At 36.1% G+C, this 13,859-nt stretch overlaps 1 protein-coding gene across 1 annotated transcript; it reads right to left on the bottom strand.

Moving 5' to 3' along the window:
* Positions 1-5,726: 5,726 nt before the first annotated feature.
* Positions 5,727-8,596, bottom strand: LOC115449184. Its single transcript, XM_030176915.2, has 3 exons — positions 8,434-8,596; positions 6,950-7,070; positions 5,727-6,518 (listed from the first exon to the last, which is right to left on the bottom strand). The coding sequence occupies exons 1-3, from the start codon at positions 8,525-8,527 to the stop codon at positions 6,404-6,406; spliced, it is 330 nt and encodes a 109-aa protein (XP_030032775.1). The 5' UTR covers positions 8,528-8,596; the 3' UTR covers positions 5,727-6,403.
* Between the last annotated feature and the right edge of the window lie 5,263 nt (positions 8,597-13,859).

A 13,859-nucleotide genomic window follows, 5' to 3' on the forward strand; every position in this document is an offset into this window, starting at 1 on the left:
AGGAACCTACCACCAGTCTCGATTTATAATAAAACGATTATGTTATAAACAAAATATGACACGGATGCACTCGGCCACTGGCTAGACTGTATAAATCATAATAAATTCCGAAACATTAAAAACGAATGGAATTTGAAAAATGTTTTATGGTCGTGTATCGCGAACACAATCAACAAGCTGGGAAACCCCGAGCCGAACGAATTCAATTAAAACTAGTCGAGCCGGCAGGTTTGGCTGTACGAGTATAGAAGTTTGGAATAAATAAAAATTACCAGGGAAAAGAGATGGTATTCTCTACATAAATGAGGTTTATTCTAGCTGTAGTGCAAAGAAGCCCTAGAATTTCAATTGTTTAGATTGGTAATGACATTTCATTACACATTAGAAGCAAAAGGGTCATTGTAACAGCAGAGCAAATCCTTGTGCCCATATTTCTAAATCTATTGTAGCGAGGCGCTATCAACTTATTATCGAGAAACTACTAGTTTCATAGTTACTTCAACAAGCGGCGCGCCATGGTGTTCAATTTTCAAATTGGTGAAAAAATGAAATGCTTCTATCGAGGTCCAATTAAATTTTCCTCTTTAAATTGATGCCCGACTCTTTAACTATTCAACGGACAAACAAGCCTCCGAAAAATATCACATGTGAAACTAAAAAAACGTCGCGCGTACTTTCTTTTGTGTGCCGAATTGAAACCAGAGCTATGTACGGAAAAACCGTGTGGATAGAATGACCGTTCACCTTTCCGGGCCACATCGCGTTTTCAACAGAGGATATCGATTGAAAAACAAATTGCGGCCTTGTTTGACCATACGTCGCCTGCCCAACGGATCCTGTTTCCAATTTACAAGAAATATCTTTTACTTCTGTTTGTGAAGCCTTTTGCTGTTATAATTTGTCTTAATATATCTTTCTAGATCTATGATGTAAATGTGATAAAGAGGTTTTTAATTTAAAATGCCTTTTAAAAGAAGTAAATGAATTAAATAATAAAACCAGATGAAGTAGATAAGAAAAGATAAGTATGATAAACCAAAGCATTCAGATTTAAAAGACTTCTAGTAACCGATAGGACTATGGATTCATTCTTAAAAAAATATAAAACCAACTAAAAAAAAGGTCTTAGAATTTGATTAGTGGAAAACCCCATTATGTAATATAAAATGAACATAATAAAAGGAATGTAGTGTCATGTCGAGAAAATGTCAATAATTTAGAAAGTCACAAAAAAATTAATGAAGCTATAAAAATTCAAAACACTGTTTTTAATAGGTTTTTTTCCGCGAACAAACAAGGAGAAATGCGGAATAACTACTACGCCCACGGCTCTAGCAGATGCAAATATGTATCATCCGAATTCGTGCCTGATTTTGGTGTATTGTAACTTTACCATACCCGAATAGTTTTTTTTTTTAATTTGTGTTCTGCGTTCTTGGCAAAGTGACTTCACTGCACCTGATGTTAAGTGGTGTGGAGTACAATACAATATTGACTGTCGAGAAATGATTACCCCTCTGTAGTCAACACAATTATGCCGGCCTGATCGAACCGGATATACACAGGCTGATCCCAGAAGGTAACATACTTACGTGGGACAGCATAGCGGGTTTTAACACCTTGTGTACGGTGGTCGCTATCCGGGCGGATATAAACTATATCCTACCACCAGCAAAAATGACTTTGTTAAAAATGATTTGACTCTTTACACCGATAATTTGATAAGTCCATGGTAATGTAAACGTACTCAATATTGGATGTTTCCCCAGAATCGTTACCAACAGTTATGATGACATCAGAGACAGCACGAACACTAAATATAGTAATCAATAATCTTGATATTCCTGGTCTGAGAGACTGGCGAAGATCACTCCCATATTCATCATCACTACCATCATCGGCCGCAGGATGTTCACTGTTGAACATGGGCCTCCTCCATATTTCCAGACCAACCTATTTTACAATATTGTAAAATGTTAATACATTAGCAAACAAGATTACCAATATGAACGCACTTCACCATGCAATAAACTAATAGTTCATTTGAATATGGTATGTGTTGTAGACCTAATAATATAGGTAATTTGAAAGCATATCACGTCGTACAAAATGAATTTGCGTAAAACGTGATTATTAATGAAGGTGGTTCGAAATCGATAGGTACTGGTTGTGGTGTCAGTGCACTGCAAATCGCTTGCCATAAACAATAACATCCGCCTTTTACAACCAAAGGGGTAGGCAGAGGCGCAATCGTTTGGATAAACAATAGCAACACACATATTTACCTTTTATCTCGGAAGGGTTAGACAGCAACTCGTGCACCCATTTTCACCGTATGTATTCCGATACATGAGACATATTTCTTGATGTGTTATGAGGCGTGTCCATCCATCACCAGGCGAGACAGCAATTCTAGATTCTGGACGGATACTGATAAATCCCATATCAATTGTCCATCTCGGTCTTCGACCTGATACTTCAAAAAGTAGAAGATGCTGTACCGCGCTTACCAACCCGCGCACAACTACGCCACCGAGCCAATCAAAAAAAATAAGAATAGTACTTAAATTTTAAGATTTAATTCTCTGCTGAGCATAGCACTGCGCCTGTCAGACTGAGAGATCAGATGTTAAACTGAATAATGTTTAGAATTAGGTGATATCCATTATTAAATATACAGCGCTTACCCCTTCAGCTTCTAAGATTTTGCTTGCATTAAAAACCCTATTCTAGTCGAGATTAAGGTTATCATCAAAGGTATCATTAAAGGTTCACCAAGCAGGCCGTAACACTAAAAATGATCAGGTAATATCTGTTAAAATAAAGTAAGTAGCCTAACACTAAATAATACCCACGAGGCAATTCTTGTGCGCACGGCCTTCACACCGAAGGCACGCCCATGCACGGGAGGACATTTGTAGCGGCCCCAGGTACACAGGTAAGTGTGTATACCTCATGGTTGCAATTCACATTGAGGCTTTTGAGGATTCGCGAACATTTTCCTGGCTTTCTTCCCTCCTCCCATCCTAAGAGGCTTCGTTATCCATTCCCCCACTGCCTTTCCATCTATCCCCTCCCAGCTTTCCTGCAGGCCCTGTAGGCGCTAAGACGGGAGATTCCAATTTCCCATTCACAGATTTCCCGCGGTGTTGACTGTGGGGTCCGATACCCACGTTAAAGACACTGAATAACACAGAATAACCTGACACAAAATAAAGTTAGCAACCTGCTCGATGTGCGCGAATGAAGCACTATGCGAATTGCGAAGTAATAAACAGTTGAATTGTTATCTTACAATAAAACACTTACTTCTGTTAGAGCTAACAATGAATGATTTAGGAAATTAGTTATTGAATTTATATTCAATAACTAATTCACCTTATGGTGACGAGCATTTAACATTGAAATAGACGCACTGAAGATGTCGACTTGGTTTTCAATGCTATTAGATAGCACATATATTAGACTGGTGAATATTGTCCGGGGATACTATATAAAGGATTGAATGTTTATCTATGTTGAGAACGAGTTTTACAAATTAAAAAGGTTGGAGAAAATAATTAAATGCTGCCCGATCTGGAACTTGAATGAAAGTCTTTTTGGATGTTAGCCCTAAAGGCGTATACTGTGTTAAGAAACATAGGGATATAAATGCTGTGCTTTGTCTCAGTTTGTGCCACTACACGATATCGCTGCTTTAAGTTAATTAATTGAATATGACGCAATAAGGAATTGTTATATTATTCATATTACTAATATATTTCCTAAAGCAATAAAATATAGAGAAATGTATCCGAGACATGTTCCAGCAAGCACACGTAATCATGCATTTTATTATATTAAAATATTTACATTGCTTCCATATGTGCGTATTGCGTGATATTTTTCATTAAACTCAGGAATATGCGATAATAACAACCAATTAATTCGTATTATCTGTACGCGCGCAAGATGTTTATAGGAATTGAATGTATTTTACATCACATTATCTTATAATCTTAAAAATTACTCAGTCGCAGCTCGGAGTTGGAAAGTTGGCGCTGTGATACGTCCGTGCCTTGGAGAGCACATAAAGCCGTCCTGCGCCTGATCTCTTTCCGCTTATGTCCGATGGCCGTCGCACCAGACTATAAGAATAAAAGAACAGAGAGTGCGCCTCTGTAGTTCGGACACACTTTTGCACTCCACTCCTACGTACTTGGCTGATCTTCGTTGAGATTGGCTCCAGTGGCCGAAAACAGACCAGGAGGGGATTATTACTTGTGCTTGGGATACTGTTATTCTACTATACGTAATTTTTTACATTATCAGAACACTCAAAGTGACTTTAAATGGAAGAAAGAGAAACCAAATTTAATCGTTTTTAATTTCTTTAACTATCTTTACCACATAGGTTTGGATTAGTAGAATTAGTAGTATTAATTATCGTTATGTTTTGTTTTCGAGAAAAAAAAATCTATCCTATACCTATTATGTTCTTTATAATTTAGGTAATATTTTAAATAATCACCTACATTATATTCGCCTGTCGAATTATTAAAAGCAATACTGTAATTCTGACTGATGCTACTTATTTCCGTAAGGTATAATTGGATGTATCTATTTGGCGCTATGTTAAAGTAGATAAGACAGAAGAAGGCGTACAGTTTTGTACCAGCCTTATTTACAGGCCATATACCACTACACTATACCAGCAGCTTAAATTGAATCATCTTTCCTCTACATCATTCATACGCGAGTCCTCGACAAGGGCCCGTTAATCGGGTCAAAGATTAAGCGATTTGCTTATTAATCTTTATACTGATTTAGATTAGTCGTTAAATATGGCTGATTAATCCAAATTAATAATAGAATAGCTATGTTTTTGTGGAAATATCGACCTTATGTAAGAATCTGATTATAGACCGGTTAACATTTATTGTAGGAATTTTAACCCTTAAAAATAGTCTTGGTAAAACTCCCCGACAATGGCTTCGTCGCCTCGTAATTTTTAATAAATGATCCCAATCGCTTTTGTCGATCTTATTTTTTTTTATTGCTGTGAATGACGAGAGGAGCTTGCCGTTCGCCTGATGGTAAGCGATACGACCGCCCATAAACAGTAGAAACACCATCCAGCAGCTTGAAATACAAAATATTGTTTGGTATTCCACTGCGCTCGCCATCCTGAGACGTGAGATGTTAAGTCTCATGATGTCCAGTAGTTACACTTAATTAAATCGGAACCCACAAGACCGGCTGCCAGACTTCAAGACAATGTGAGCTCATTCTGCGTAGATCGGACCACCAACAGCTAAAATTTTTTAAAAGTCGTATATTTGTAAAATGTAGGTAGATATTGTAACTCTGACTTTGCAGATGAACAACACCTCAGTAAGAACGTCGGCAGAAAATTAAAATATTAAAACTGCGATAAAATCCGTAAAATAGTTTAATTTAAATATCTAACATTCGCGTAAACATAAGAAATCGTTATGCCGAAAAACACATTTTTTTTTACTATATTATGTTATTTGACTTTGATTGGTAAAGCGGTTTTTTTTTATAAAACAATGCCTATAGTAGTAAACAGTTAACATTTTTATAGTTTATTCACGATTTGTCTATTCTCGGTCTCGGCCGAGATTGAAAAACCCGTCTCGGTCGAGCCTTATAATACAGTTCTGACATTATTATACATAGTAAATACATGAAATACGCAAGAAAGTGAAATAAAAAGACCAAAATAGCAAAATAACTTCTAATTTAATAAAATAAATAAACTCAACAATTTGGTGGCAAGATAGCTTCTAGAATCGGAGTCACTTATCACCACTCCGATCAATTTTAAAGGAACTCTATCTAATAAGTCTTAATAAGACATCCGAAATTATAATGTTGGCATCGCATTCCCTTCTATGTATCTCAGCTTTCCCATACTCAGAATGTGTTAATTTCCTTTGTACTTGCTCCATTTCGCCTTTCGCTGATTTTTTCTTCGTCCTTGTTTAATAATTTGAATTCGGTGCTGAGGGTAAATCCTCTCATTATCTATTTATTTCATTTTCTAATGAATTTGCGATTTGCTTTAATTGCGTTGTCAAATTGTGAAGTTGCTGTATTGCAATATTTTTGAGCCACCGTAATCTTCGTGTATAAATGATATGAACTCGCTACATTTGGTGTGGATTGTCAATAGTTTTGCACTTCCTTCAGATCAATTTGTAGTGTTTCGTCTTCTCACTTCCACTTAAAGACAAGGCATCTTCACGTACGTCTCACATTTAGAGCACCACTTTATTCTCTTTCTTGATCTTTGTCACTCATATCTTTTTTATTACATTGGACATTCCCAATGTCTCTTTCTTTTGAAATGCCAGCATAATAATAATCAGATATGCAACTAACCTAAACAGTTATAAAACTAAACGTTGTTTTCAAAATCACATTTAATTTTAGGACAACACTCTGGGTATGGCTTGCTAAGATCTTCTTTTGTGACGTAGCAGTTGTTACTGGTTGTGTCAATGACGCCACATCTGAAGAAGAAAATGTTTTCATATGAATACATTGTATGACAAAATAGAAAATAATTGAAAAAAATCCTACACCACATGAAAGTTAAAATAACTTTTAATAATGAAAACAATCTCTTATTTAACAGCACTAACTATTCAATAACATAAAAAAAAATATATAAAAATATATATAAATTTTAACTAACTTCTGTTTAGGTTATCGTCAATTTTTATTTTTTTATATATACATTTCAATAAACAGCAGTTAATAAAGTACTGCGGTTAGAACTCCGCGTAGGGGTAAGCATGCAGATTTTGAAAACTAAGCCATTTTTTTGTTGCTTCATATGTAATTCTATGGTGCAATGACCCTGAATGAAACTTCTGCTAAAGAAGAACACCTATATGCGATTTCACATCTGCAATGAATGCAATCTGCAACGAATACTTACGATGCATAGGTAATCATTGAATTCTCGCAGTCTATCCCGACACATTTGCCGATAGGTTTGACTTCAGTGCCAAACGGCACGACATCATTGATCTCTTCAATGTAACAGCCTTCTTTGTGCGCTGTAACAATAGAAAACAACGTTAATGAAAGGTCTCTTAGAACCAGGATTCCAGGACATTCTTTATAGATCAATGTTTATTGCTATAGTTCTTGAAGTATTTCAAATTGTAATCAATATTAAGGCTTAAGGCTTGGACTAGTCAACATTAGTCTATAATATTTTTAATAGTTATGCTGTGTGATGTAGGTGTTAAGATCTTGAGGGCATATAATTCATTAGCTAATTCGCGCCTAATTCTCTGAACCAAATCTATAACTTAGAAGTCATCAATTATCTCTTAGTAAAGTGCGACAGGTTCATCATTTGTGGTATAAAAAACATGACGTATTGTATATATTTACGATGCATTTTTATGTGATATTTATAATATATCTAAAAGATCAGTGCCAAATTACTAGGTCGGTTTAGAACCACTTAACCAGAGGTGTCATTGACATCTCTCATCTCCTTAATAACATCATTTATATGGTTATTATGATCATTAATAATATTCAGTAACTAGACGTTAAGTAATAAATCATAGTATTTTCTGTTGGTATGTCCGAATAGTTTTGACTGAAGTTAGACCATGATATTATGTATCAATAATAATTATGATTTATGATATTTAGCTACATTCAGTATTTTGTTTTGACCGACCATAGCTACAAAACATTAAGTATATACTTTATTATTAAAGATGGTATGTATACCCATAATCCTTTTTTTTTTGGTTTCGCGGAGAAAGTGCCTTATTACTACCGCCCAGCCTTCGCGGGGGGCGACTGAGCGGTTATGCTGGGGTAACCGTGCCTTACGGCCCGACGTTGAGCCGCCCGGATTTGATGGTGACCTTCGGGCGACCACCGGGCCGAGTCCCTAACCCTATATACAACTTAACCTATGCACGGCCTACCAGCTAAAACTCCGCGGTGGCCCTCTTCGGCGCATTAGGGACGGCTGCAGGCTTCCTCTGACGTTGAAGTGTCTAGTCTGAGACCGCAGCCGCCCCTGCGCGGTGCCGCCTTGCGGCCCGTTTCCTATGGGATGGGGCTCAGAAGCCCCCGCGCACCGAAGGACGCCCTCGGCGTCTACGGCAGCATGAGGCCAACAACACACTGCCGTCCATCCCGGGGGTCAACCGAAAGATGTGCGAGAATGCACAAAAATGCACTAGGGCGGACAGCCCCCTGCTGCTCGCCGACGACCCCCTTCGTGGCCCCTATTAGTCACCTCTTACGACAGACAGGGGATACCGTGGTGGAATTCTCCAAACGCTCCCATTCTACAGGGCGGATGTATACCCATAATCCTGCCATCCTAACAAAAAATTACCCTTTCTAAAACTCAAAATAAAAATAGCCCAATTCAAGGATACGTACCTAAGTCCTTAGGTTTCTCAGGCAAGAATCTCATCCACATTGCGGCGTTCGCGGTGCAAACAACCAAAGCAATAACCAAAATTCTAGACACCATCTTTAAACACGTTATTTACAGTAAATGAACACCGAGTGCTAAAACTCGACTGAGCCCCCAAGCGAGGCTTCGTCCTGTTTTTATTAAGTTGCGGCGAGGCGCACACTTACGACTTTCGTTATGTCATCGCAAAAGACGTAAATGCATTGTATTTATTGGGTTTTTACTGATTACAGATTTGTTTATTTTTGAGATAGCAATGTAGGTAGATAGTACCGTATGTTTCGGTGGTTTGATTATATAAATTTTTCACTATAGGGTAGGAAAAAGAGGTTTCGTTATTGTCGAAAATTAAAAACTCTTCTTAGGTTTAGGCTTACTAACTTAAAGTTAATTCAAAACATTTATAGGTTAAACCTACATGGGTTCAGGATAACGTTGGAAATGTGAAATTGTATTTATTGGTATCGAATCGTAATTTTATCAGTTAAATTTATGCTCTATTATTCGCATGTACCCAAGAGGTAGGCAGAGACGCAACTGCTAAACCTATTTTCTGCCGTATGCATTCCGTCCCATGATATGACAGGGGGCGAGCCTGTCGTCATATCAGGCACAATGCAAATATCCGGGCTGATACTGAGTATAAAAACCCAATATCCATATTTTAATAATAATGAATATCCCATCAACATCCGAATAATGATATATGTTAATTCAACAACATTTTTTTATACTGGCAAAGTAACCCCCCTTCAGCTAATGGTAAGTGGAGAGGGGTCCATAAAAATGTCGATCGACGAGACATGATTACCCCTCGACAGTCGACACAATCATGCCGGCCTGTTGGAACCGGATACACAGGTTGATCCCGGCAAACAAACTTACGACTACGGTAGGCTCCAATAGATGTTTTCTTGGTGAACTAAACCGGTGCAAACTCTGACCCACGGTATGCGGATGAGGTTATGGGCAAGTTAGTTCAAAGGGTCTTGTATCAATAGCTGAATATCAAGCTTTCAATACAGGTTATAAAATTAATAGTTAATTTAGTATAAACAGTTTTGTGGCCACACATGTTGTATTTTAAGTCATTAAACTAGCTCTGGCACGTGAATCTGCCCATTTGCTTTTCCGGAAAAGAAGTCTTTCTCTTCTACACTCTATAGGGACAAAGGTTATCCTAATGTACGTCACACTGCCTTAGAGGTCTCGCTCGAATGAAGTTATACTCCCGAACGTCAACTATGGGGTGTGAGACCGGTGAAACCAATACAACCGTTCCACTACACCCAGTGGTGGTAGATAACGCGTCTTTTACACGCGAAAAATGGCGTGGCATTTGCTTTTAGGCGTGAGATTAACTCGATTTTTTACAACTCTCCCTTAAGATTTGTAACAAAATATACTGTGTTCGTGTGTTCAGCGGCGATAGCCTAGTTGAGTGTAGAACGGACTGCCGAGACGAATGGCACACACCTCTGACTTATCTAAAAAAATATGTGTGTATTCTTTCTGAGTTATTACTAGCTTTAACTGTGAACGAAAACATCGTGAGGAAACCTGCATACCTGAGAAGTTCTTTATAGGAATTTTGAGGGTGTGCGAAGTCTACCAATCCGCACTAGGCCAGCGTGGTGGACTAAAGCCTTATCCCTCTCAGTAGTAGAAGGGGCCTTGCCCAACAGTGGGACAATATATAATAAAGGGCTGATATTATTATACTGTTTTCCGTTAAAACTCCCGCCAAGGCACTGCTGTAATACTTTCTAGGAAATATTATCTTAAATATTCAATATCGCATTAACTAAGTAGGAATCACTCAAGATTCTTTAACCTCGGTTCAACCTTCGCCTATACATTCTTTACCTTTGAATGTTTCATCTTTTATCAATATATTCGTAAGTATCGTGAGTAAATCTAATTTAAATAGAAATTCTCCGCTTCTAGCGAGTTCTTTTTACAACAAACAGAAACATTTTCGTAGTCGACTATTTTCTCTAAATGAATGTTCGTAACGAAATAGTGTTCCGAAATTTTCTATCTCAACTGCCTGCCTGTTTGTGTAAATTTCCGTTCTATCTAATAATATATAGAATCAATGTATTAAGACAAACTCAAGCAAAAACTGATGTGATAGGAAAAAATCCTAATATTTTGTAAAACCTATTTCGTTACGTTCGTATTTTGAGAATACTCAGCCGTCTTTATTTAAAATATGCGTTATGCAGATGCCGAATATACTACTATTCAGAATCATCATCAGCCGCAGGATGTCTACTGCTGAACATGGGCTTCCGCCAAAGATTTCCACATCAATCGATCTATTGGAAGCGGCTCGCATCCATCCCTCCTACGACTTTTATGAGGTCATATTCTGTCCTCCTCGTGGTGGACGTCCGACGCTGCGCTTGCACTCGAGCCACTCCCGAACCTTCGTCCCATCGGCCATCAGTACTACTATTAAAAACTATAATTATGAAATACACCTACACAGTTTCTCATGCCTGTTTTACTCTTATCATATTGTATGCATGTTACGTACAAAAATATTATCTCTAAACGAACTCGAATGTCAATAAGCTTGAAAATCTTTAGATAATAGCAGTTTTACACTTAACCTAATATATTGTCACATTTTCCACGAATTACTGACAGTGTATAATATAACTAACCTATGACTTTAGATAAAGTTAGGTAAATATTCCCAAGTCAATGAGATAACATTGTTGTTGAGTTTATTATTGGAATTTCCTATCATGCTTTTTCAGGCAGGCTGTTTCGGCAAAATGACGCGTTTGGAAAGGAATATAATGAATGAAAATGTAATGATGTTTAAATATACATCCATAATTACGTGATAAACTAGATTTTGTTTGCGGCTCCGCCGATATGAATTTTTTTTCGGAGATAAAAGGCCCGCTTTATAGTTTTCCGGAATAAACAACAGATTATAGCAAATTGTAGAGTAATGTAGTTTCCTCAGTAAAACAAATTTCAAAATCGGTTTAATAATTCCTGAGATTAACGCCTTCAAACAAACAAACAAACTCTTCAGCTTTATATGTTAGTATAAAAGTGAAAGTAACTCTTTTTGTTTGTTAGGCTTTACCGAACGACTTAGATGACCGAACCTTTTGACTGATTCGATGTATTTTGTATGGAGATAATTTGAGACCCTGAGCCAGATATAAGCTACCTTTATCCTGAGAAAATATATAGCAGCACCTTCATTGCGGAAAAACTATTTCGTGCAGAAGAAGCCGTGAGCAAAAACTAGTACATCATAAACAAATTTAAAGTTTAAGAAATGATTAAGAATAATTATTGTTCACATCATTTTTTATAACAATAAAGCTTTGAATAAACCTTAAAGCTGATTTTTATTTATTATCTAAATTTAAATTTCGGTTATCCTTATTCTAATTGCTATTAAACCTAATTAACGATGATATTTATTAAAGTTGGAAATACTTCCTAGATATAGCACAAGCCTTTACAAAACTTAAGAAATAGAAACATCTCAAAAAATTAAATAATGGCAAAAATAAGGACAGACAATGCCGATATCTAAAATGTCGCATAATTGGAAATATTTAGCTGACTTATTGTTATAATACATTCAATATTCAAGGAAGAACGCGTTTGGAAACGACCTTGGTGTGCTGCCTCCATTATACATCATTCGGAACTGTCAAATTGAGATTTGTGTTGTATATTTGATAGATAAAGATTTTACCTTCTTTGTTCGCTGGGTAATCGCTGGGTAATGGGTAAGTGATGCCAATTTAAGGGACTTATCACTAAAACCTGAGACTAAAACTGGTGGCTTAGGTCCACCTTTTAACATTTTGGAACTGCCAAATTAAGAATACTGTTGTATATTTGGTAGATAAAGACATTTTCTCCTTTATCACTGGGTAACCAGTGTTGCCAACTTAATGGAGTTATCACTAAAAGTGGTGGCTTAGATCCTCCTTTTTACAGAGAAATATTATTAATAGTGGCTCGTGATTTTTGTTAGTGGATCAGTTAGCAAGTTAGTACGATGAAGATGTATATCTATTGGGAAATGTAACAAATAATATTGTTATTGCAGGCGAGGTCGCCAAAATGCAGAACAAATATATTAACACGCCCAAACACGCTCCCCGGAAAATCAGACTTATGGTTTCTAGCCGTTTCATGTCATTTAATACGGATAAAAGCGGGACAATAAGGCTTAAAGTGGTTTTTAATGTTTTTATTTATCATTTATTGTGGGTTTCTAAAGAGAGTTTTTTTTTATTGCATTGCAAAATAATTTGTATTTTTTTTAAATATTAGCACATTTTCGTAGGTGCTAAAATGCAACAAATATATTATCGATTCCACAATTACTGTGCGTAAAATTTTATGTTTATAAACTTTTGGTAGATAAGTAACTATTTTTAAAGTTATGTTCAATTAAATTCAAAACAAAATAATTAACTCTTCTGTGAACAGATAAACTCATGCAACATACACTTTTTCCTGATTTCACAATTAATAACACTGGTATCGTTAAGGATCAGTCGAATATTGGACATATGTTTACGAATGAATTCATTGTTATAGTAAAAAAAACTGCTCAGTAGTTGGTTCGGATAGTAGTGGCGAAGGGTGAAGTTTTCTGAAAGGTAACCCGACATAACACATAGGTACTAATATCCTTATAATTAGTGTTACATAAATTACGTCAGGGACGCTGGCAGGGGTCTGGTTTTACGGACCCTTCACCACTGTCAGATATCATAGATCAGCCTACGTAAATTTAATATCACATATCGTCGTTGTAGGTGTAAATGTATTCAAATAATATATATTTTGTTGTAGAAAAAGTAAATAATTAAATAATAAAATCAATAATCTGCGACTTATAATCTGTTCAATAGTAAAGAAATTAAATAAAATGAGTTGTTTAATTCTTCCTCGAGTCTATTGTTTAACAAAATTAATCAAGTGTGTAGAAGAACTAAACAACTTGATTTGTTTAATTTAGACATTGAAAATCCTAATGGTATTCTCTTTAATAAACTCTATAATTGTAATTATTTAACCTTATAATTACTTTACCATATGGTTTCAAGTGTGGCAAAGCTAAATAACTATACGAGTTATTTAGTTTATTTTAGTAAACTTACAAAACATTGTCGTGGCAGAATTAAATAAGAAGTTTTTATTTTTTTATATTTTTATTCTTCAGGCCAGAGTTTTTTTTTATTAATGCATAATATAATAGATAATAAGACCCAAGATATATAAAAATACCGACATTAAAATTATTTATAGTTTTTTAGTAATGCTGAAAAATAACGAAAAAAAAAATCAGTTAATTGCGTTTATCTCGAAACTAGAAATTTTGATTTATTTA

The sequence above is a fragment of the Manduca sexta genome, chromosome 11 (assembly GCF_014839805.1).
Source record: "Manduca sexta isolate Smith_Timp_Sample1 chromosome 11, JHU_Msex_v1.0, whole genome shotgun sequence".
Classification (NCBI taxonomy): domain Eukaryota; kingdom Metazoa; phylum Arthropoda; class Insecta; order Lepidoptera; family Sphingidae; genus Manduca; species Manduca sexta.